Raw genomic sequence first — 26,719 nt, forward strand, 5'->3', positions numbered from 1 at the left:
AAAACAGAACGAAACAAAACACTAAACCAGCCACAAACCCCACCCCACCCCCCCAAAAAAGGCACACATAACACTTCTATCATAACCATAAAACACAAAAAAACACCAATTAGAAACTTTCCTCAAAGGTAGAAAAATTATATGTACTGTTATTACACTAAGATATATATCCTCATCGGTTTTTATTCTTTCCAAGCTCTCACTGACTTGCTGTTGACTCATTTAGGGGGAAGAGGAAAAAAAATAATTAAAACCAAAAACACCCAAACAAATAAAACCAATAACCCCATCAGAGTGCCAGGTGGGAACTGTAGATACTGTCCTAGAATAGGTTAAACATTGGGCAGAGATGCTTAAAGAACATTACCATACCAGTTTTGTTAATATCATGTACAAAGACACATCTGTAACACCATAAGAAAGCAAGTGAACATCTGAACCACTGAAAAATTCTCCATGTCCTTTTGGACAAAACACAAAGGATACAGAAGTCAGAATAGTCAGAATACAGCTGGTGCAAAACCAAAAGGAATGCAATGTGTTTATTCAGCAACATGAACAACCAAGAGAAGGCATCTACAACTACCTTAAAAAAAAAGCTAAGACTGCTACAAAGAGAATAGACATAATCAACTGATATTGGATTTCTCGTCCTCAGTATGGGAAAAATGCATGGCATCAGTTCAGATTTTTCAAGCCATTAGAGTTGGTGCATGCCACGGTCTCAAGTGACCGTAGCCAAAAAACTCAGCTGAAGAGCTGGAAGGACTTTTTAGTGCAATAAACTAATACATTACAAATGAGACAAGATGTAAAACAAGAGCTTGAGAGGGAAATCTCTTTTTCAATATTTCTGTTTGCATGAAACAGGGTCAGGTACCGTCAAAGCACTGCACAGCACAGTTGAAACTGACACCAGCAACATAATCAGCATGATAAAAACTGAGCAACAGGGCTGCTTTAAGAAACCAGGACTCTGCATCCTGAATCTTACTGATTGTGAGGCTGAGGGTACACTGAAGCAGCAGATAAAGCTGAGGTATTTGTTGTAAACTTTCCAGCATTCAGGCTTTATTTGTCAGAGTTTGATACTCCCCTCTGTGGGTGGAGAAGCTGAGGGACTGGCTGACGTCACCCAAAGAGTAGAGATAAAGTGCAGTGCCTGCAGCCCTGGGATGGGTAAAACTTTCTAAGAGATATATAAGGACGGCTGCCCTGTCTGGCAGGTGCTCTACTGGCAGCACCCTTCCTCCTGCAGCTCAGCAGCTCACACTGACCTAAGGAAAAAAGAACAGTAATCAAAAGAAGTAATTCCACAATGCCACAAAATGTCGTTCTCCAAGGACCGGCACCCTGGGGATTCAGGCTCTCGGGAGGAATAGATTTTAACCAACCCTTAATTGTAACCAGGGTATGTACCCTTTCCATTTCCTTTCTATCTGTTGCATTTATCAGTTGTTGGAGTTTTCTGCCTTTTGTTTTTCTGGAATTCAAAGACAGGGATGAAGCTGTGAGTAAATTAGCAAGCAGCTGCTAGTTTTAAGGACAGCCATCTGAATGATAAGTTTATACAGGTTTTGTGTGACTTGTTTCTGGGATTGTTTTATTGGCCTAGGATACTTGAAATGCATTTGTACTTGTGCCCTGCAGCAGGAAAATGCTGGTATGATTTCCTCAGAGATCTAGATGAAAAAAAATTAGTTTTGAGCCCACTAAAGACCACTTTTATCATTTTCATGTCTAGCCTGTGATCACTGGGGAAGAAGACTGCTTGGCAGCAGCTCATGTCTAGAAGTTTGTGCTTTGCAAACTCCTTGCCATTTTTACAAGATTAATCTCTCATTTAATTAAATCAAGTTCCAATTATTGGCAGAAAAGGCAACAGCACCTGGTTTTACATATGTAAACGGTTAACATTCATGACTGGTAATTGGTGAAGTATTACAAAGTTATCTATTCCTGAATACGAAAGAGAGAGTTGTTCAGTGGTCTCTGCCATATTTAGAAACAATTTACCTCACTCCCCTAAAAAAGGGCAAGAATCCAAGCTTTCTTTCTTTTTTTTCTTTGCATAGATTTTTGAGCTATTAATTGCAATTTCTTTAAGAAACCAGTTACTTGATGAATGGAGCATATAAAACACTGTCAGCTGTCCTGCATCCACAGACATGGATCTAGTCAGAAGACAGGATATGCATTTTGATGATGTATATATTTTGAAAAGTGTGTTTAATGCACATCATCTCCTTATATTTCTGCTGCTTTTCAGAACCTCAGACACCAACTGTATGTTCCACTGCCGTTTTTTCCCTCCTTTTTTTTCTTTCTGAAAGCCCTGCACTATGACTTAATATATACACTATGCCTGGTATTAAGTAAACATCAAGAGCCATGAAGAATAGATACCACTAGTGATGCCTTGCAGCAAATATGCTTCTAAACATAAGACTTCAGAACAGTCTGTAGGAAATTTAAGGACCAACATTTCACATATTATACTAGCAAAAACTAACTTCATTTAATCACATATGCCAAATTTACATAAGCATAAAATATTCTACTCATTTTAAGCAGAAGTAAACCAAAATGCAATTATTTGACTATATGTAGTTTCATAAAAAACACTCATAGGACATAGCAAAGCCTTTGGAAAAACAAGAGACAAAAACATTGAAGGAAAAAAAGGGGGAAAAAAATCTCTGTATGTTTTGGGGCCTTCATTGCCTTTTATGGGCCTCCAAAAGAAAAACAGTTTCCATTATCTCTAATGAAAAATATTTTAGCAGTGTCTGGTTTATGTTTTCTTTGTGTTTAGATTAAGTGCAATGAAGTTTAAAACTGCAGTAACAAAGGGTGTTACTATAAATGTAACTTTCTAAAGTTTCTGTTTTACAATGGACTTATACCTACCAAATGTCTCACAAGACCTAAGCCTTTGGTTTCTAGCATATTAGAGGAATGCTTAAAAATCATACTTCAAGTAGAACTATGAAATAAAATACATATAGGGGGAAGAGGGATGTTTACATTTACTTTGCTGAAGTTCAAGAATATTAATAGTAGATTGGCTTAAAATTTATATTTCTGTTGCCACAGCATACATTTAAGAGTCCCTAAGTGAGTAGGCATACAGTACCCCTTAAGAATTAGTGAATGTTCCACAAGATCTGTATGCCTTGCTTTTGGGGGCCATAGATGTTCCTGTCATAAAAGCTATCAACACCTTTGGATTAATTTTAAACAACTTTTGAATAAAATAAATGAAGAGGTATTAAGTTTGTTTGGTATTAAGCCCTTTTTCAGCAAGAGAAAGTTTTTACCAGGACTTGTCAAGAGACTGACAACATAAGAGATCATCATCCACCTGTCTAAAGAACAGATGTCACCACAAACTCATCTGCCGTTTGTTCTGACTGTTTCAAGCAAATGCAAAAACCAAAAAAAAAAAAAAAAAAAAAAAAAAAACAACAACAAAACACACAGGTCATGGTCACTGAGAGATTAGGAAGAATGGGAGAGGACTAAAAATAGACATATTCAGAGTCTGTTAGGGTCAGAAACAACAAGTTAACTAGAAATAATAAGAACATTTGTTTCAATCCTTAGAACTTTACTTAGACACAAAATATTGCATCGATGAAACATTTAAGTTTATTCTGACCAGGATATAACATGTAGAGGAATGCAATCCTACAGTTTTAAGTTATATTGAATAAAGCATTCAAGGAACAACTGAAACTTTCAGAGGTTGGAAGGTATAGTGAAATATCAACTCTAGATTTAAGCTCTATTTTAATATAAACCTTTAGACTAACTCAGTATTGTATTTAGCCACTCTGATCTGCAGACATTCATAAGTCTCTTCAGAAAACAGAGTCTGAAACATTTATGAAGGTGTGCTATGATGAGCTTCAGTAGTCTAATAACAGATGCCAGAGGTTTTCATCAAAGTTTCATGGAAGACATTGCTCCTCAGGTGGGTAAACAGCTATCTAGTCTCTAACAAAATCTGCAAAATCTGAGTGCTCAACATATATCCTTGCACGTATCCAAATCTGAGGTATCTAGGATACAGGAGTTATACAGACATGTCCTGAAGAGCAAGGCAAAAACTATCCCAAAGCACCAGTACCATCTACCTCATGAAGCCAGGGTAAGCAAGCAACAAGCACTACAGTCATAATACAATTCTAAGTGTTCACAATACAAAAACTGTCACTCATAGGTTCCTTAAGAATGATTATAACTTACATTATGGAGGAACCCAGAATAACAATATTATGCCCATGATATGGTGAAACGCACAACCTGTTTCTTTTGTATAAAACGTAGACTGCAGTACTTTTGACTGCCTCACTTCCTATAAGCAACAGTCAAGATTTCACCCTCTGCAACATTGAGATGAAAGAAGAGCTGGCACCTAGCCATATTCCTCCTACCCCATCCAAGCAGCAGATCTCCAACTCTTTCCATCAAACTCAGAAAGAGCAGATGAAGAAAAAGATTATATGAAGACAGGCAGTTCTGCACCCCAAAAGGCTGTAGCAAATAGAGCTCAGCACCCCATCAAGGTGTTAAGGCCCAGCAGAGACATCCCAGAAGCCTGGAAATAATCATTTCACCTAAGGAGTAGATACAGACTGCTGATGTTTTTCCTCCTTGCTCCCACCAAGTGATGGTAACGCCGTTTGACCATACAGTGGTACTACTGCAGCTGATGACATTACGCTAAGAAAATCTAAGCCAATTGTGCTTTATTTCCAGTAACATGGAGTGGGTTAGATCCTACTAGCAGCACAGCTGCAAGAGAACATACCATGCTAGACAGATACACTACTTTATAAGGCAGGATCATCTCAGTGCTTTGCTGCAGTATGCCACAGATACAGCAGATGATTTGCAGTGGCATGTAAAACACATAATCCACCAAGTAACCTATATAAGGGTCATTCAAGCAAGCTTACTCTTGAGAGGGAACCAAGAATGGCTAGTTTTACATCTTGGGTATTAGTGCAACAACAGTCACACTCAAACACTAGGAATTCTGCTGCAGTTTGTTATTTCACGCATGTCCACAATATGCTAAATGATGTCTGGAGCCATTCCAGGTTAAAGGCAGAAGCATGATCATAGCTCCACCTCTGTCTTATCACAATAATGTAAGTGGTCTTAGCATAGCTCATTTACATTTACAGCTGTTGAAGTTTGAGAAACAGACAAATTTTGGAGACTTCTGACTTGGAATTTATAAGCCATTTCCTCAATTCATATTCAAACCTTAACATTTTGGTAAGCACACAATACATGAGTGAGTTTGTTTGGTTTTTTTTGAGGGTGAGGGGGTTAAAGCCTCCAGCTGGCCACAAGTATTCATTTGTATCCATTTGGAAATTTTGCCTGACCTGAAAATGGCACATACATTGCAGTTTGCCATGGAGAAATTAAAACACAACCAAAGTTTCCCTGCTGGAGTGTAGGAAAAGCCTACAAATCAAACTTTCAGGTTCTTTGAGCACTCAGACTGACCTAACAGAGATAGACAGCTGGAAAGAGGAGAGAATGCCTGTTTGGCCGATTTTTGCTATTGTTCCAATACTAACACAGTGCAACAGATATAAAAAAAATAATATTCCTAATTGAATTTTATGCTGACAGTACTGTCACCTTCAGAGGCAACAAGTCTGCCAGCTTTACCATATCTAGGATTCAGAACATACTGGAAGGAAACATCAGAACTGAAGAACATCCCCTAGCATGTTTTCCAGTCTTCTGTAATACCCAATTACCTTTAATAATTAAGACAGTACTTGTCTTGGCTGTAGCAGAACCCATAGCGCAAAAATTTCAATATCAAAGACCTGTTTGAATAGTGTGAGAAGCCACCTGTTTGCAAATAGAAGCCTGCAATTCTAGAACAAACTCAGTATCTAAGGCAATGGCCTCTCTACAAGAGTTATTTTTAAACAGAATTATGTTATTTTAACCATGATGTGGAAGATGATCAACAAGACTTAAAAAAAAAAGAAAGAAAGAAAAAGTAAGCATAGAAAGATAAGCTTAGGGTTATTGCTATGAATGTAATTGGTAGTTTCTGAGAGGTATGAGCACAAAGATTGCCTTGAAGGATTAGGGTCAGTGTTAACCAAAAGCAATGAGACTTAAAGCTAAGCACTTCAAGGAGTTAAGAATCTGAATTAGAAATTAATGAAGACACAAATGTCATTTCAGTATTATTAGCATATTTCTGATTGCTTGGCAATACAACATGAGAGGCCAGACTAACAGAAAACACACTAACTGCTGTATTTGTCCTTAAACTTTGTAAGGTCACAAGTGGCTTTCTATATCATCCAGTCAATGGTACATCATGCACATGAAAATTAAGTAGCACGACTTCTTAACAGTTCTATTCTTCTGCTATTGCCTGGAGCTGTCAGGGGAAAATGTAACTGCTCTTTTCAAGAAAATTACCCAATGACAGCTGAGATGGAAGATTCAAAGTCACAGTAACTACAGAAGTCAGAGTGGGATCTATCTAATGCAGAAGTATGAAGATAATTTCCATCTAATTTGAAGCTATGATGAATAAAGAATTTCTACATGGGTATCTGACAATAGAACTACAAAGGGTCTGGCAGGGTCAGGCAGGGCCAAGAGCTTTCTTTCTTTGTAAGCAATCATACAGTTGTTTATAGACCCACTCCCTCCCTGTTCAAACAAACAGGATATAGGGAAACACAAGGAAGCTTATTTTCTCTATCAGTTTTCAAGTATACATGGTGCTTAAGCAGATAAATATTTTTTTTTTCAGATTACACCTGGAAGCAAGGCTTCAGCTGCCAACCTGTGCCCTGGTGATGTTATTGTAGCTATTGATGGTCTAAGCACAGAGAACATGACACACAATGAAGCCCAGGAGAGAATTAAAGCAGCTGCACATCAACTTTGTTTGAAAATAGAGAGGTATGTGTACATAGAATCATAGAACCGTTTGGGTTGGAAGGGACTTCCAAAGGTCACCTAGTCCAATCCTCCTGCAGTGAACAGGGACATCCTTCACTAGAGCAAGTTGTTCAAAGCCTTGTTGAGCCTCACTTGGAATATCTCCAGGGACGGAGCCTCAACCACCTCCCTGGGCAACCTCTTCCAGTATTCCACCACCTTCATGTTAAAAAACTTGTTCCTAACATCCAATCTAAATCTACTCTTGTCTAATTTAAAACCATTGCCCCTTGTCCTATCACTACAGGCCTTTGTAAACAGTCCCCCTCCAGTCCTCTTGTAGCCCCGCTTCAGGTACTGGAAGGATGCTATCAGGTCTCCCTGGAACCTTCTCTTCTCCAGACTGAACCACCCCAGCACCCTCAGCCTGTCCTAATAGGGGAGGTTTTCCAGTCCCCATTCTTTTTCATGGCCCTCCTCTGGACCCGATCAGATCTGCTTACTTCTGAAAGAAGGTACTTCCCAACCAACTGATTCCACAGTACAACTATTACATAGTGAAGCTATTTTCAATAATTTTAGGAATTTCACAAAACCTTTAAAATTATGAGCACACAAACCTACCTCACCAACTCCAGATCAGGCAAGATTCCTCAGAACGTATCTTCAGGAACACAAGAATAGTTTCCCTCAGGCTACTCACCACATTTACTGAGCTGTGAACTGTACCTGCTGCCTCTGCCTACAGTTGCTGTCAATAAACAAATACTCCTTTGTATTTTGAGGAAATAATAAACACCTCAGTTAGCTGCCACTTGTTCTAATACTCCCTCAACTACAAATGCTTATTCTTGCCTCCTGCTCCCAATCACAAAGCTGCTAGTACACCCTCCTAGTTAAGAAAAGCTATACCATGTCACACTTTCATACAAGGCTACAAAAGAAGGGGTTTAAAGCCAACCTTTTTGGTCACAAGCTATTAAACCAAATACAGTAATTTTAAAAACAAAACTAAACTAAAAATCCCTCTCTTACCTAAACTGTAGTCCAGAAACTTTTTGGTTCATTTCTCTCAACTAAAGCCAGCAAGAGAAACAACCTGTATCTTTGCATCTCCTGAGTTTGATCAGCCTTTAATCAGAACTACCTAGCACATTCTTTCAGCTGTCTCCAAGAACCAGATAGCTCTGGCTGCCCTTAAGGAGGCACAAGACTTTATTGCAGCTGATCCACATGTAGAAGGTGCAGGGTTTTTGTCTAGAACGCACACACCTAAAGCACACACCACAGTTGAAAGTTCCTACAGTTAATTCTAGGTTGATAAATGCCATTTAGCAACACTCACAGGGTGAAATTTTCAAAATATAAGTACAATTGTTCCTATGAAATATGTGTATATTTCTATAACAGTACTAGATTAAAACTTAACATTAATATCCTGTTATTGTAAATAATATGCATCTAATTTTAAATCTACTACATATTATACTTGTTGGAAGTATTTTTCTGTCAAAATATTAAAAAGGCTTATAAAAACCTGCAAATTTCCTAGCTGCATTGTATTTTACAAGGACATATACAGCTCTATAGGAATTCAAGTTATTTAAGTTCTGCCTTTCTTTCTTTCTAGGGCAGGGACTAAATTATGGTCTCCACAAGTTTCAGAAGATGGCAAAGCACATCCCTTCAAGATAAATTTAGAAGCTGAACCACAGGTATGAATTGTTAAAAGTTACCTAACCATTTTCATTCACCTTTTGGTACTCTTGTTGTCATTAAAATTCTTTGAACAGGACTTCATCCATTATCTGCCAGTTTAAGGTAATATAAGCCATTACTATTATGATATTTATGATCATCATTTTATCTGACTGGATGGATTTGATTTTCAGCCATAACTAAACCAAAACATTAAAAATTTACAATTACAATACTATTTTTTTCTTTAAAATTATATATATCACCATATTTTTATTATTATGTGAAAAAAATCCTCTTATTCAGATATAGTTTAAGCCACTTTAACTCTTAGAGATTCTTCATCTCCCCTCTTCATCATAGGGAAGTTCTTCAACAAGGAATAAATGTCAAGTAACAAAGCAATGCACTCCACATTACAAAAATCATTTTGATCTAACAGTTAAAAAAGAGCCATAAATAATGAGTCTGTTTATTTCCATAAATTTCATTTTCCACAACAGAACCAAAAGACAAACTTGTACAAAACCCATCTACTGATCAATAAGTAAATCATTCATCACTTCTGACCAGCAGTCTTAATCCTCATATACCACCAAAGCAAATCCAATCATTTGGAATCCTCCTCTCTTCAAACTCACACCCAGTCCCTTGTGCAAAGCTATGAGCCAAAGTCTCCATATTGTTAATGGACTAGCAACTGCCTGAAACTAGTGCTTTATTCCTTGGTCATTCCTCTTTAACCTACACATATATTGGTTGTTCTGCCAAGGTGGGTGAAGGATGAGCATTCTGCTGATCTTGGAATGCCAGGATCAAAGCAAGTATATCAAAGTATTTGTTCTGTGCTGTGCTAGGAAAAAAAAAAATGCAAGTGCAAATTCCATCTCAGTAAATCCTATGCAATAAATACTTCCACCAATTCTGTTTTCACTGAGACACTCCCAAACGTGAAGATGGCATTACAGTATTCCAGTTCTATTCTCTCCAATCTAAAAAATTGCTCTAAATGACACAGCAAACTCCATGAGAAATACCGTAACTTCTTGAGCAGAAGAACAGAGCAGACACAGAATAGGAAAAAAATATTCTTAATGCATATTTTTGTAGAATACCTAGCACACACACAAAATAAATAGCAATAGAATAAATTCACTAAATAAGGTATCAGGAAAAATATGTAGGCATGTATGACAGAAGAGTAATCCTGAAGTATGGAAGCTGTGCTCCTAAAAAGGTCAGTTGCTTAAAAAGAAATCACAAGGTTTCACCGAGTGCTACTTGGCAGACTACTGAAAAGCAGTCTCCCTTGGGCAATGAGGAAAAAATGTTTTTCATAAATTAAATAGCCAGCCTCTTCATTTTGGTAAATCTTTCTCTTCCCATCATAGGAGAATCAGGAGTAATGAGGATATTTAATAAATTCTAGGCTTCAGAAAATCAGCAAATATGTCAAACCATTCTAAGTACAATTTACATTGTAGAATAAATTCTTCTATCCAAGAACACCCATCAATCTGATCCCTCTATTGAAAAAAAAAAAAAAAAAAACACTTTTCTGCAGTTGCTGAAATCTTAACTTTTACTGCATAGTCAGAACACAAAACAGTCAGCAATGTGTATACCAGTAGTGAAAACAGTACAACACCAATGTTTCTTTCATCTCAGATGACAAATTACTGCACAACTATAAACTGTGCTGTCATATTAGAGTTTGCTGAAGTCCAGTAATAAAGGAATTGAGAAAAAGCCAAAAGCAGCTTTATTTCAAATACTTTTACCAAAAGTACTGGACACATTGACTGGCATGCAGAAATGGAAAAATCACTGAGTTCTATAAAAAGCATTCCCTTCATTTATACAATTATCCGAATTTCTCAAAAGGTCATAGATGTTATAAGTGTAGTCAGTTTTTCACTCTTGCCAGAAACACATTTTAAAGTTCACTAAAAGTTTCATAAGAGGAAGTCAATAATTCAAAATACATTATAAGATAACTAAATAGCAATAATAGATACACATCATCTTGATAAGTACCTATTTTTCCATTTGCAAGCTAATAAATGATAGTGACAATTTAAAATAAAACACTATTTTAAACTGTTCTGCAGTTTGGCCAAATATTTAGCCAAAGAACACTTACTTAGCTTAAGTGAATGAAAATTATTCCACATCTGCTTGGAGATGGTTATGTGAAAACTAATAATCAACTAAATTCTGTGCCTGCTTGCAGCCATGGAACAAGGAACATTTACACCACAGCAAACTTTCACATTGGGTTGAGCATTCCCAAAAATGCATTTGAGGATTGATGTAGGCAACCATAGAATCACAGAATCATTAGGGTTGGAATTAAGGTCATCAAGTCCAATCACAACGAAAGCTCACACTGTTTTTAGCTCTGGGAAGAGGCAACAATTCTAATAAATACCTTAGAGTAATAAAAAGCTGACTGAGAGCCACTCTTGAAAATTACACATTCCCACATGAAAACCAGCCATCTAATTTCATTAGTCTGGAGAAAACCATGATGGATAAATAACAGCAAATAAAAGATTACTTAAGGTATCACTAATACAATTATATTATACCCTGTATAAAAACACTTTAGAACATAAGGTTCTCAAAGAAGATAATTGGGAAGGGGAAATAAAACTAAATGGCAAACTGCACCTTATAAATCCTTTCTGCTGTGTGGTCAACATAAAATGACACTATGACCTGTAGATTTTTTTTATCAGTTACAATCCTTTTAACCTTATTTAAAATGAATGTTTCTATTACCATGGTTTCTTGAACTGTTTTTATTTGAGCTTCTCTTTTGCCTTCTATATTTGCCTTTGAGTATTTTGTTCTCTGTGACAAAGGTTTTGGCCATGACAGACATTATGCATTCCCAGGAGGTGCAAATATATTAGATAAGTCTAAAAACATTAAAAATCCCCAACCCACTAGTCTAAAAAATAGGTCTAAAATCTGTTGCCACTTGTAATCAAATTTTTAAACAATATAACTGTGCTAGTCTGGTTTCAAGGATCTAAGCCCTCTTCCATAAGAGCACTCAGAGATAAACAATCAGTTCAGTCATGTAGTAACCCCAAAATGTAAACACCTCTGTACTGTCATAGCAATTATGCCCAAGGAATGCCATCATATGGCCCATGCTGGATGCATCCTACACACTTTGGGGACTGCGTTCATTCTAATCCTGATACCTGCATCAATGCAAAATGTAGTTAGCCCCACAAAAGGGACATCAGTAGGTGGAAAAAAATTAAGAAATTAAATACCACAATTCTCAAATATTCCTGATTGAGAACTGGAGGCTGTTGAAATTCCTATTTAGCTTTTGAACTAAAGGAGGACTTTTCACAGATTTAATGAGATCAAATAAACACAAGAGCTGGACTATTTTTGTTGCTGTATGTTCTGTCACTGACATTTTATATGAATAAATGAATTTAAAAGAAAATGGAATTTAAGTCTAACTAACTGCAAATACTTGTTTCACAACTGTTACATTGTAAGCCTGCTATTATGGTGCCACGTGTCTCCTGTGCTGTTCTTTTGTCAACAAGAAATAAAAAAGCAGATGAAATTACAATGTTCACAGTTGGTTTTGCTTGCTTTGTACCATACGTGGATTAAAATCAATTCTAAATACTTTGACATTAATATCTGTCATTAAGTACACATTAATATCTGTCATTAAGTACACATTATCTTAAACACTAGTAGACTATTTCCATTTACTAATACATTTTGTTAACTGTAACCCAGTTCTATCATACAGAAACAAGGAACTGCAAGTAAAATCTTTGTGCTCATTCATGGGATTGCTGCTTTCAGTAGCCTCTTACAATGCAATGCTGCTAAATATTTTTCATTTAATAAAACTGCTTTTTTACTGTTTGCATTTTCTGGTTGCGCATTCTATAAATCCATGACTTTTCTCTAGGTCTGTTCCTAAATCTAATTCTAAGACTGTTGTTTTAAAAGAAAACAAAGGGTCAATTCACGTTCAAGTTTTCATAATTTTTATAAATTATTCACCAAAACTTGGAACAGAGACTTACTACTGCCTGAAAAAGGAAATGATGCTCTGAGGAATGATTTTAAAATCTATGTATGTCAAAAATATGTTCATGCTTATCTAGTCTGCTCTTATTACTTATTCTGTGGATTTGAGTATTCAAATATCTGGTTTGGGTTTTGGTAATAAATTGAGGTTTTCTCTAACTGGAAATTTTTCTAGCATTCCTATAGTCTAAGGTAACCTGAAACAAAACAAAACAAAAAAAATCTGCAGAACAAGGAGACTGCACAGCTTGCAGGACATAAGTTAAAACCACAGCTGCACCCAAAGAATTTTAAAGCTGAAGATGGTGAGTATGTGGACATTAAAAATAATCCCCAATACCTAAGATACAAGCTCCAGCCATTTGAAATAATTCTCATTCTGCAATGTAAAAGTCAGACTGTCCTCTAAGGGTCATATAAACACAGTGAGAAAGCAACATAAATACAGAAATGGTCTGTATTATTCTATATTGTTGTAGATGTGTTCCCAGTACAGAAATCACACTCAAAAGCAAAGTCAAATCAGAAGTGACAAAGATTTCTGTGAAAATTTAAATATTAATGTCCTGTGCCATCTAAACATTACAAGAAAAAAGTCTTTAAAGAACAAGAATAAGGGTTGTTGGGAACAAGTACTTTTTATTCCATATGGATGGCAGATCAAGTGCTCTTCTAGTACAGGTCTCCAAAGAGGGGTGTAGGACATCAGGGCAAGGTGATGGACTACGGCAACAAACATTCTTCAAGCACTACAGCAGAAGGAAAAAAAATAATCCCTTTGACATTATTTTTTTCAAAGTCTGTACGTCTGTGGATTAAGGATGGACCTGAGCTGGCAGGGATTCAAAGGAGACTGTACTAAATGTGCACAGTAAAGATAAGTTAATTTTAGCACAGTCAAAAACCTTTATCATTCTTGGTCCATCACTGCAGTGGAACATTGTAAATTTTCTGGGAGGTCATCAGAGATTTAGTTTCCAGACCTTATCCCTGTGAATTTCACAACTGAAGGAAATTTTATATGGGCCAACAATAACCAAAACCATATGCCATAAATAAATGGCATAAAATTCTTTCCAGTTTACTCATTTCTGGGTTTTGCTGATTTGTGATGCTTTCACATTATCTTTAGATTGTAGAGCATCACAACATTTGATGCACAGGTATGCTTTGAAGTAGGGAATAAACTCAGAAGCTTGTCCTCAATCTGATGTGCATTCAAGACTATTCCAGTTAAAAGAAGTGTTAAATATGTTTTCTAGGCCAGACATTTACAACAAAATCTTCATGCTTTTGTGAGTCCCTCCATCAGCATGTGACAAAAATGCAGAGGCCAAAGATTAGCACTAAAGCAAAACAAATAATGTAACTATACATGAAAGGTTTCTAAACAAAGATCATAAACAGTGCAAAATCTAGGGGACAATACAGCAAGTTACTACAATATTCATCCCTCCCATTCCTTCTTAAAGTTGCACACTATTTACAAACATGGAATCTCTTCTGTTTGCCCTGGGACAGGAAAATGGTCTCTGAATGTGTATGTATTGATTAGTATATAGAAAATTCATGGAATAACATAGTATGCTTGCACCAGCTAAAAAATAACAAATTTGCAAAAGTAAAAAATGCAGAGATTAACAATACTGATGTCAGGTTTACTCATTACTGGCTTTGGTGTGCATTGTAGCTTTGTGTATTTTGTCTGCCTATCATGTACAGGAATTCAAGCCTATTGGTACAGCTCACAACAGAAGGGCCCAGCCTTTTGTTGCAGCAGCAAATATTGATGACAAAAGACAGGTAGTGAGCTCCTCCTATAATTCTCCAATTGGGCTGTATTCATCTGGCAATATTCAAGACGCACTTCATGGACAACTGAGGGGTCTCATTCCTAACTCATCGCAAAAGTGAGTATTGGTATTTACTTATAACAGACCCTCTTTTGTGGTATATCTCTATCTGTTGTTTTCAACTAAAAAGTCCAGCTCTTGCTGTTTTTTCTGACAATCACCAAAAAAAATTGTGATAAATGAAGCAATTTTTTTTTCCATCACAGAAAACTATCCACTCATCTCTGTAGTAGCAACACTGCAGACAGCTAAAATTTGTCCTCTATGTTGGGCTGTACCACTACCTACTATCCTTCTGTCTTAGAACTGCACTTTGGTCTGAATGTTTCTGAACACTAAAGTGATTTTATTTTTTTGAGTGCCAGGGTACAATCTAAACATGGTTACATCATGGCTACGATTTTGAAACTTTGTTATCTATTTTTAACTAGGAATAAACATTTCTAGGACAAAGAAAGTTATTTTAACCCTCCTTTCTTTACAGGATATGAACTACTTTGAACACAAGCATAATATTCGGCCCAAACCTTTCATAGTCTCAGGCCGAAGCAGGTTATAAACTCTGAGTGCTGTGCTGGATTTGTATGCATGGTGTTGTTTTATGATGAATACTCACCATTCACATTGATAAAGCATACTGATGCATTTGAGATTTACTTACAGTAGTATACAGCCTAACACTGAAATTTTAATAGATCGATAAAAAAGAAATAGTTGACTTGCAGAGATCAGGCTTGAAATTCAAGTTTCTATTTCCAACAGAAAGCAGATCCACAGTCCTGCCTCAGTTACACTGATAGGAGTCTGAAGTAACTGTATTCATGAATCTGATTCAGATAGCAGTGTAGCACCAGATATTTTATACTTATAAATCTACGGCACTCTGAAAATCTTCTGTCCAAATGCAAATACATGTGATTTCTTAATTTGCCAAACAGCACACAGGCCACCCAGAGATTTCAGGTTTGAAATCAGCAGACCGCTAGGCAACCTAATGCAGAAATAAAATAAAACTATCCGATGCCACCGACACGGGGAAGGACTGTTTAGAAGGGCTTGTAGGCATAGGGGCAGGGGCAACGGTTTTGAACTGGAGCAACATATATTTAGGTTGGACATAAGGAGGAAGTTCTTTGAGAGTGATAAAATACTGGAACAGGTTCCCCATGGATGTGGTTGATCCCCCATCCCTGGAGACATTCAAGACCAGATTTGATATGGCCCTGGACAGCCTGATCTAGTTGGAGGTGTCCCTGCTGACTACAGTGGGATTAGACGAGATGACCTTCAAGGGTCCCTTCCAAACCAATGTAATCTGTAAAATGCAGAAAAGTTTATATATTTACATCTACCATTTTAGTGTAATATTCCTTTATCATAACTAGGGATGAAATGCCTCAGCTATCATTATTTACTTTACCAAACACAGAGGGGGAAAGCAATGCAAACTCAGTGGCAAAAATGCAAGGAAGGTCTAAAGTGTCTGAGCAATGCAATATATTGTAAACACGCCACCCTTTAGCCTTTCTAGTAGTAACAGTTTTCACCAGTGGACTTAGTACTCTGCATTACATTCTTCAGTTTAAAAATGCCTGAATTTCAATTATATGAATAAAAGGCTGACAAACTAGACCAGAAAAACAGGATGACAATTGATTCCTGTGTACAAAGGACAACCTCATACAGGTTATCAGCTTTGTGATGTGTGTCACATTTTTCAGACAGTGATAAAGAGAATGTAGAAGATGGATAGAACCCCACCCTCCTTTGAATAAGATCAATGCTGAACACCACTGCAGCAGTGTCCATCTCTCCTTGCAGCCTGATCCTGATACAGAATGACAGAACAGTCTTTAGCAAACATGCATGGCCTCTAACTGCAGGCAGCACCTGCATACTGTGCCTAACCTGACTTTCAGACCACTAAATATCATTTATAGGTATCTAATTGGATTTATGGAGATTTATATGCATGTATCAAGATCTTAATGTCCTAATTCAGAAACCTCAACTACACAGTCTTTTCTGTGAAAATACTGGAATAAGTGGCCATTTTCTAGCATGTCAGATGGGAAAAAAACCTGCAAAATCAACCTGACTGATGTAATAGATGCCAAAACTTTGGGTGGGCAAGGTCTGTCAGATGCTGTAGCACTGGAGAAGTCTGTGTTTACAAACTGCAGGGTTACATCTACAAAACCCTGGTTGTCACACTGCTTTTCTGCTACTTTTTCATCAGTGTGGTTTCCATATATAGCAAAAACCAAACTGCCACCTTGACTGCAAATATCCCTTTAGGATAAACAGCTGAGGCTAAACAGGACTCAGACTACAAGAAGGCTTGACTCAACTGTGGTTTTGAGCTAACAGACTGGACATTAGCCACAATTTTGGACTCTGGCAAAACGTACTGGAAATTAGATTAAATATATTTTATTTATATTGATTAATTTGTTATGGTTTAACATTAGTTTGGGAGCTTATATCAAGCATTGTGATTTTTCTATCCTTTTCCTCTTGTTTTCCTCTCACTAACCCTACCAACACTGACAAAATTTACTAACCCTACCAACACTGACAAAACTTACTCAAATGCAGGACATAAAGGTGGTCTTGATTCTTTTAAGAGAAAAAAAACATAAATATATGCTGCTTTTCTGTGAACTATTTGGCTGGCTCATGCTAGGTAATGATGCAGAAATGCACTTTTGCTTTAAATCTTGCTACAGTTTCTGGAATTATCTTTCTTTTCCTATGTCCTTGATGGAAAGTATGTATTTCCCTTTACATTTTTGAGAAAGTGGTTCTACACAAATTCCCCTCTGAATCAAAAAGTCTTGGCAGAGCACTGTACTACCAAACTGGGAAATTCTCCAAGGTTTACACAGAATCATTAACTTGGAAAGAACTAACTACAACCCTGACATGCAGGTTAGAGGTAAGAGATAGAGCATTTATCATCTCATAGCTGCAAATAGCACATAAATGGTAACCAGTGGCTGTGGAAGGCCTGGGTTATGTGTTGTTGCACAGCAACAGCAAAGAAATATCCCATAACAAAGAAGTCTCTGAAGTCCTATAGCAAAAAGTGTTCAAAAATAGTGACACTGAAAAGGAATTTAGTAAAATAATGTGAACATTAAGCCAAATCCTTTTCTAGAGATGTTGACTTGGTGTACAGTAACTCTACTTTCAGTAATGTCAAGCAATGTTAATATTTTTTTAAAGTACATCTTTTAAATTTTGCATAAATTATATGTAAAATCAACCTCAAAATTACTAGTAAAATTACTTCTATGAATATGTATCCATTGTTCTTGTGAAGGACCACTTTACATGCTAGTGGAAACACTGTAATTCAGAAACGCAAAAGTAAGCCTGGCTGGTTTAGTATTGTTTCTTCTTTGAACTGCAAAATATTTTTTTTAATTATATATAAACTAATTTTACAATATTAATAAGTATCATAGAATCTAAGGCATTCTGGGAAATATCATATTCATTATTTTACACTACTTTATAGCAGTCTACTCAACTGTGGATTGAGATGGTTGTGAAGTAGAGGACTAGAACGATGTGCCTGCGATGCCAGTACTGCAGGTGTCTATTCTGCCACTGACATGGACAACTTACATCTTTGTGTGCTACACTTCTGTAGATGTTAAGAATTACTTACCTAGAATATGAAGGATTTTAGGAGTCTTAATTAATGCTCTATAAAATCTAGAATCAAAAATATAAAGTAATACTGTGTTCCAAATTACTCAACCTATCAACGAAATTTTGCTGTCTTTAAAGAAAACGCATGCCAGAAGTTTAAGGACTGCTTTACAACTGGCATTGATAATTTTTACAGGAAAATACTTTTCAGTGAGTGCACCTACTTTTGCTTTTCTCTACCTTCTTTACTTATGCTTTTGTGTATCTATTCTATGTATGCTTTCCAGCCCCGCTAACATCACTTTATTCCTGTACTTTTGTCTTTATTCTCTATAATCCGACACGCACTGCACACTCTTCTGTAACCTGGCTGTTAACACAGTGGATGCAGCACTCCTTCAGGGATTGACTGTGGCAGTGGACGCAGCACCCCCTCTTCAATTAGCACGGTTAGCTCTATCTGCCCCACCGAGCTGAAGGCAGTGTCTAAGATGGCCCCTAACGTTCCCTTGGAAATGGAGCTTCCTGGTGTCAAGATTGTACACGCTCAATTTAACACACCCATGCAGTTGTACTCAGATGACAATATCATGGAAACGTTGCAAGGCCAAGTTTCTACAGCTCTGGGGGAAACACCCGTAATAAGGTAATTAGAGCAGTACCTTCCGTGCTTGCCAATATGCACATTTGTAACAGACCGAAAATCATGAGCATTAACAATACCCAACTCTCGCTTTGAAAATGGGTAAAAAGGTTAGAGAGAACCTAAGTCATTTGAAGCCATTAAAATATTAGTAATTGATGATTTTTAGCCCCAAGTATTAAAGGAGTCTTTCAGAATTTAGAAATAAATACTCCATAGGAAATAATCTTACATTTTTAGCTAATAAATAAAACCTGATCTGACTACCTGGACTATCATTTGACTGACCACTCCAAATCAAGATTCTGATTTTCTCCAAAATTCAAACATATTTATTATTATTATAATTATTTCATAACTATTTAATAATTGTTATGTATTAATAGCTAATAAATTATTAACTTAAATTTATTTCAACTGTTAACATTCAGGTTATGAAGCTAAGAAGCATCTTGTAGATGCTTACGCTGTTGTAGACATTTAGCTCCCATTCAGGATAACTCATTCAGTATGACTAGCTTTTGTCCAACAGGAATCAGAACTGGCTTTGCAGGCCTACTAATTATAGAATCATAGAATTGCTTTGGTTGGAAACGATCTTTATGATCATTGAATCCAACCATTATCTAATTCTACCAAGTCTGGTGCTGAACCATGTCTGTTAGCACCACATCTAAGTGTCTTTTAAACACCTCCAATCCATCTCTGACTTACAAATTTTATCCATTGCAATGACTAATGACCAGATAGGAACCTTATGGATCTGGACCACAACGATGATCATACAGCAAAAAAATGTTAGAGCACTATTCATTTTTAAAAGGGACAATTCATCATTCACATTGCGTTGTCTCTCTTTTGCATAACAGTAACTTATTTTCCTATTTTACAACAGTACTTAAGTTGCTAATACACAATATGTAGGGTGTAAACTAAAGCAAATTACTAATATTTTAAATAAATAATAATCACTAGCACCAATAAGCCTTCTTTGGCACCTTGCAGAACTAGGTTGTTACTAACTCTGTCCGATGAAAACTATAGTTCATTAAGTCTTTGCAGAATTATTTAACTCTACTTCACGAATATTGATCCTCAATCAGAAAAATCAGTGAACAATAAAAGAAAAATTGATTTTTTCTTTTTTTTTCTAAAATCATGGATTAAAGTCAGAGTAGTCAGGTTTCACAAATGCCTGTGGCACTTCCAGTTTGACAATTGACTATACAGGCTCAAAATGTCTCTTTGGTTGTGAGGTTGGTTTTCACTATCTATGCATTTAGAAATATTATCTCACATCTTTGTGCCTGTTTTCTCTGCCTTCTCTATGTAATTGTATTATGACTTGTTTGATGTTTAGAAACATTTAGCAAAGAGGAGAGATTCAAGGGTTTAATTGACCTTTGGTGAGAACCATAAAACCTAACTCCTTCTATCCATTAAAAGCTTGGGACAAGAGAAGAAAGTGGTAGTTTCTTCACCATCTTGAAGACGGTTCAGAAAAATCTATTGACAAATGAAGATGCAAACAATTAACATAAGCACCAGGCCACTGCTCTTCCTGTGCCATTTGACTGCTTAGATGCCACACTGAGAAACAAACCAACCCATACAAGCAAAAGCCAGTCTAATTCCTTGTGGAATCTGTTGTCTATTTCCAGTGGAGATTTACCTAAGGTTTAACAGGCAGTAGGAGGACAGCTGTACAGGAAATTTAAACTGGAGAAATGTGATTTTAAGATCACTTTTGAGACCAGCTCATGGAAAAATTGAGCTTCTGGATACATTAACCAAAGAGCACCTAGTAATACAGCAGCTGATTACAGGAATGCAACTGCTTTGAGGTTAAACACAGGTACTGGCCTATTTCCAAATGATGTTAGAGCTAAAATGGTGATGGAAATACATTCATGAGTTTGTTGATCTCCTTACTAACAGTTACAGAGATTATAATTTTCTTTCGGCACATTTTAGAGTCTTTCATAGTTGTAGAACCTAATTTTCTTTGTTTGTTTCCTGAATCATTCTATGCCCTTTAGAGCTATTACTTTAAAGTTAAGTTTGTTAAACTACTTTATCTCTTTTCTTCCCTGTGATACAGTGATCTAGCTCCCAACTCATTATCTCAGTCTGATGTGTACAAGATGCTGCATGCCAACCAGGAGGAACCCAGTCAGCCTCGCCAGTCTGGCTCCTTTAAGGTGCTCCAGAATTTAGTCTCCGAGGAAGGTGGTTAATAATGACATATTCTACCTGTTCAAAGCATTTTTAAATACATGTGGGGAGAGAGAATCTGAAAAGAAAATAAGATAAGAGCTGTAAGAATCTCTGAGAGGCCAAGTCATTCTGAATCTTACAGATAGCACACCAGCCTGCTAACATTTTCCCTGCTTGCTTTTAAAGCCAGCAAGCTCCTGTGTGAATAAAATGAGGGTAGTAACCACATTTTGCAGAATCTCTTTTCAGATTTGAAGGTCATTAATGTAAAAAGTTGACTTCAATTGAATGATAAAAAGTTCTATATGAGAGAACTTTGGAACAAGCTGCGTATATTCATGACATCAAGAAAGAAAATGCTCTCTTCCACATCCAGGAAAAGAGAAATTTAAACCAGCTCCTAAAATAAGTTTCACCCATTCCCTCTTTGTTCTAAATAAAAATCAAAGTGGACAATACAACTTACAGCCATATTGCCTTCAAATGAAGGAATTTTGAATATACCATTAATAAAAGGTGCAAGTTTGCTGTATTTATGGCAACTAAATTTAACATAATTTTTATATCTCAATATTCGGAAGGGATAAATACATCTGATTCTCTGTGTATGTATCACTGTGGGATTTTCCTTAATATTTTCTTGCATTTTGCTCTAATTTTGTATTTGTATCATATTACTAATCTTTCTGGAATTGTTGCATGAGAAGCTTTCTAACAATAGGACGTCACAATGGTATGTTGGAGCATTAAAGCCAAATCCTCTTCCCTCTTCTGTTATACCCAAGACCTACTATCAGAGAATTAGACGACATCTATAAGACAAAGCATGCTATATACATACGAATCACTTTTATACTTCCTTTTTGGCTATATTCACACAGTAACTTTCCTGATTCCAAAGAGGTGGAATCTTCCCCACTACACTTCTATAGAGAAACTTCATTACTTGTCGATATAACTGAAAGCCTGTAAATACCCCCAGAACTATATTCACAGGAGAAGTATTTAACTGTACCAAATGTTTGTGTATTGGCCTGTACATAACAACCTTGTTTTGATTCTCAGATGGACGTCCTGCAGGTACAAGGAGCGTGAAAGCACCTGTAACAAAGATGCCTTCTGCCACGCCTGGTGCCCAGAAAGTGCCACTGTGTGACAAGTGTGGGAGTGGGATTCTGTAAGTTTTCTTCTTAGTTTTAAAAATCTCTACTTCAAGCACATGTCCTCGAACACCACTGCAGACTACAGAATGCTTCACAAGTGGTGGTCTTGGTCTCCAGCAGCACTAATGGAAAAATGCTTCTAGAGAATAGAGATACAACAATATATTGTGCTAAATCCCAAACTATTAACCTATACCTTAGACACCTTTGATACAGATTATTTCCATCTTGAGGACATACTACCAAGGCTTTAATAATGTTTCCTCCATTTTTTGCAAGTCAATCACTTACAGAAACTGAATAAAACTAGCAGTTACCTGTGCTGCATTATCTCAGGCTGTGGATTCTCAGAAGCATCCTTCTCCCAAATCAGTGGGAATATCCAAAAAACTCTTTTAAGATCCCTGGAAATGTTTAAGACCAGGCTGGATGAAGCCTTCAGCAACCTGGTCTAGCAGGAGGTGTCCCTGCCCATGACAGAGGGGACGGAACTAAGGTCCTTTCCAACTCAAGCCAATCTATGATTCTGTGACATCACTAACTTCAGCAAAGAACATAGAGGATGATGACCTCAGAGAACACAGTCACTGAGGAAAAGAAAGGGGTTGTTTTTTAAACTCATTTTGTCACCATTTTGATCGATTAGACTGTACTTTCCCTGTTGTAACCAGACTGACACATTTCTTCAAACTCTAGTTTTCCAGTCAACTACTGAACTATGCGATCAGCTCTATGGCATTTTACGTCACTTACTCAAACTATCTTCCAACCGCAAATTATTATACTAATTGGCAAAACTACCTTAAAAAAACAGCCTAAAAGCCTTAAGAGGAATACCTAGCACTTGCTTTGTGTCCTAGTGTAGTTCCTTCATTCTTTAAAACCATATGAATTAATTCTTTTTCTCTTTTCATTGTTTCCACATAGCGGAACAGTGGTGAAGGCACGCGACAAATACCGGCACCCGGAATGTTTTGTGTGCTCTGACTGTGATCTCAACCTGAAGCAAAAAGGCTACTTCTTTGTGGAGGGCCAGCTGTACTGTGAAGCTCACGCACGAGCTCGCATGAGGCCACCGGAGGGATATGAAACAGTTACAGTTTATCCAAAGTGCTAGTCTTACAGTAACACACAAATACATGCATGCACACAAAAAGCCATTAACTGTTTAGGACTGCAGTACAAGTGTCAGGACTCCTGCTTGATTCCATAATAGAAGCTTTTTAACCTTTTCTTGTGGGATCCTGAAGAGGGTGGAAATCCCTACAAGACAGCAGTAGCATATTATACCAGTAAAATTCTGCTAAAACTTTAGAGTTGCCAATATAACTCAACATAAACCAACTATAAACTAAAATAGCTGTACTGGAATTAAAAAAAAAAAAAAAGTGAAACAGCTGAGGTATAATTACTACGGCATATAGACAAGTGCTGTGATGAAGACACTATTTTTAACATAAACTAAGTATCTGTGAAACTATCAAAGCCAAAATGTAACAGGCTGGGCCCTAATGAACTTGGAAACCTGGCAGATCTTTACAAAAGCAGCTATTTAACACAGATAGTACAAAACAAGTTGTTCACATCTGCTTCCACCATCTATTATACAACTACCGATTCATGTATGCCAAAAATACATATGCTTACTTCACTTCAAATTTGGGGTTGTACTGACTTCATATTCTGATGCAGCAACTGTGACAAGGAATAAATGTTAAGTCACAATAAAATGGTTGATTAGTAAGAAGCAAAAAAGAAGTTCTACATTGTTTTAATGACTTGCAATGAAATCGCCATTCACATCACTTAGCAGAAAATTGTTCTGAAGCATGCACACACATTATTATTTTTTTTTCCAAAAACAAACACCACAAATTGAGAAGGATAGTAAATTTTTAAAACCTTTCTGCAGAAAAGGGTATTGTTTTCTGCATCTCCATCTTTCCATTTCCATAACAGAGAAAATGGGGAAACATCATGATAATATCCTCATTGCTGGTAAACTAAACCTTGGACCAGACTTCACATCAATTTCTGAAACTTTTTCAGGGCTACATTGCATTCAAGTAGGTGCCAGCTACCTATACACACCTGACAACCCAAAACTTAGAATTTCCAAAAACTGTCAACACAACTCACAAATTATTTGTCTTGAATCCACTTCTAAGCAGAAAAACCTACAAAAGTGTACATCTACAAGACTAGCAGAAATTAACAACTCAGTGGCAAACCATCTTATATACTTTTCTCATTCTACAATATATGAAGCTTTAGATGTAAGAAAAATATGGAATCAAAATAAATTGTATGTACTTTATTTTAAAAATTCAGATAAGTCCCAAAGACTCAAAGACTTTTCAAAATGTCCCAAAGTATTATTTCAGAATTTAAATGCTTTAACAACGTGTCACTGCATTTATAATTTATATCTGTATATCAAAAGAAGACATAAGTGTTGCACCCTTTTTAAAGGTTAGTTTCTGAATTATTTGGGGGCACAAAATGTAATTCTGCTCCTCATTTATCATTGAGGCTACTACATGTAACGTTAATATTTTTCCATTTGTAAAGCCCATAAAACACATTTGAAAATCCTTCTGAAAGTGAGGGTATACAAATAAGGTCTTTTTTTTTTCCTAAACCTAAAATGTCATCAGTGTTTTAAAATATCTGCTTAATGTTCATTTCAGTATGGAGTAACTGAAAGTGAAAATAAATCTACTACCTATGATTAAGATTCTGTATTTCTTTTCAACTGGCATGAAAAATGAGAAAATGTCAAGCAACTTGACAACAGGAGAAGCCTGGCACTCTCAGCCCAACAGAGGAATATGTTTCAGATTTATCAAGCCATTTACAATAACAAAACAGAGTTTATGTACTACCCATTTGAGTATATAATCTGGGCAAAAATAGCTTTCTAAAACTGAATGAGATCATGTGCTTTCAAAAATGAAGACCCAAAACTGCTGGCTCTTCAACACGCTTTTAACAGGCCAAACATATCAATTGTAAATATGGGGAAACTCCCAAAAATACAGATACAAGTCTGGTTAGGTTAAAAGAGTCACAGAACATGACCTGATGCCAAAACTTTGGGGAAAGTTCAGTATTGCACCATCCTATGATGCTATTTTAAGAGGTTTGAAATTGGATGTGACTTTGATAGAATTAGAAGGTAAGCCTATCGAATTGCAAGTACTGACCTACATGAAAACCTTTACACCAATAAAACATAAAGGAAAAAACCATTTTCAGTTGATGCAGATTCTAAAAGCCTTTATAATGATAAAAGAGAAAACCAGGAAATCTACAGTCACTTCAGTCTGGGGGAACTGAATATAGAGCTTTAAATCTGAGAGAAAGATACAGCAATTCTCTCTAGCACATGCTCAAGGATGAGCTCGTTATCTCAGCAGGGTGTCAGTGATTTCTAGCACAAATCTTTCACAAAGTGTCCAGCTAAAGAACTAGCCATCTTATATTCTGACTTAAGAATCCCATAGCCAGTAAATCATGATCACTTAATGCTAATATGCCTTTCAGCTGTGTCCAGGGATTTTTTTTATACACACACACACACATATATATATATATGTATAACAAGCTGAAGAGAGTCATGGCTTTTATTTTTAGATGGAGAGAAAGATAGGAAGTGTGACTTCACATGCTTGTTATCTTGACTCTTCAGATGTTGATCAACAGGTGTAGAAAGCTTTCCTCAGCTATGCTACTGCTATATAAACAGCAAGGCTGTTCTAGGAGATGTTTAAAACTTCTATGAAACTGTGATTCTACAAATGAGTAACCCAAGAATTTCATCTGAAAACTAATAGATTAATTTATCTGATACTTCTGTACCAATTGTTCCAAGACAAATGTTTTTGCTCTTTTAAGTAATGCTGCCAACAGTTTAAAACCTAAAAGGTTCTTTAAAGTAATTAAAATAAACTGTTGTTTCCATCAACCCAAAAAAATCTTTCTCACTTTAACCACCATATTTCACCTTTTAAAAACTTACACTAACACTTTTGATCAGATCAGAACCATGCTACTGAAAGTAAAACACATAAACCAATGCTTCCCACTTCCTGGCACTGTGGTTTATATCACATAATAGCTTCAGACTACATAAAGTGGTTTCCTTTATGATGAAATTCACCTGGAAGATAATTTCTAGGAGCACTTCTAATCCACACCAACCACTAATGCAAATTCAATCCATAGAATCAAAACTAGTGCTAAATAGTCAGGTCCTCAATAACTACTGATCTGCTCCTACTGCACCAAGCTGCCTTCAGACATAGCTTGAATCCTTCCTTGCAACTTTCATAGAGAAAGTTTCTTAACAGACCTTAAATTTCTGACTCTTTAAAAATAGAGATTATATCTCTAAATGTGGGCCCAGCTTTAGATATTCTAGAGCTGAGAAGTGTTTGATCAAGACTTTTGGTTCAGATTTC

At 36.5% G+C, this 26,719-nt stretch overlaps 1 protein-coding gene across 5 annotated transcripts; it reads left to right on the plus strand.

The window, feature by feature from the left end:
- The first annotated feature begins 1,235 nt into the window (after positions 1 to 1,235).
- Positions 1,236 to 24,976, plus strand: PDLIM3 (PDZ and LIM domain 3). Of its 5 annotated transcripts, none has more exons than XM_054382790.1 (8): positions 1,236 to 1,411; positions 6,812 to 6,963; positions 8,573 to 8,657; positions 15,058 to 15,125; positions 18,616 to 18,879; positions 20,978 to 21,108; positions 22,159 to 22,270; positions 23,184 to 24,976. In XM_054382790.1, exons 1-8 carry the CDS (start codon positions 1,319 to 1,321, stop codon positions 23,371 to 23,373), a joined length of 1,095 nt encoding a protein of 364 aa, XP_054238765.1. In that variant the 5' UTR covers positions 1,236 to 1,318; the 3' UTR covers positions 23,374 to 24,976. The 5 variants fall into 5 exon arrangements, with proteins under 5 accessions (XP_054238765.1, XP_054238764.1, XP_054238766.1 ...); XM_054382789.1 differs by having other exon boundaries at positions 20,978 to 21,105; XM_054382791.1 differs by lacking the exons at positions 15,058 to 15,125; positions 18,616 to 18,879 and adding an exon at positions 14,443 to 14,630.
- The last annotated feature ends 1,743 nt before the right edge of the window (positions 24,977 to 26,719 follow it).

Source organism: Indicator indicator, chromosome 8 (genome assembly GCF_027791375.1).
Source record: "Indicator indicator isolate 239-I01 chromosome 8, UM_Iind_1.1, whole genome shotgun sequence".
Lineage (NCBI taxonomy): Eukaryota > Metazoa > Chordata > Aves > Piciformes > Indicatoridae > Indicator > Indicator indicator.

Bases quoted from the DNA above. Each gene is read 5' to 3' on its own strand.
- PDLIM3 (XM_054382790.1), top strand. From the start codon at position 1,319: ATGCCACAAAATGTCGTTCTCCAAGGACCGGCACCCTGGGGATTCAGG. The intron at 6,964-8,572 runs GTATGTGTACAT...CTTTCTTTCTAG, and splicing joins CTTTGTTTGAAAATAGAGAG to GGCAGGGACTAAATTATGGT. The intron at 8,658-15,057 runs GTATGAATTGTT...CTTTCTTTACAG, and splicing joins ATTTAGAAGCTGAACCACAG to GATATGAACTACTTTGAACA.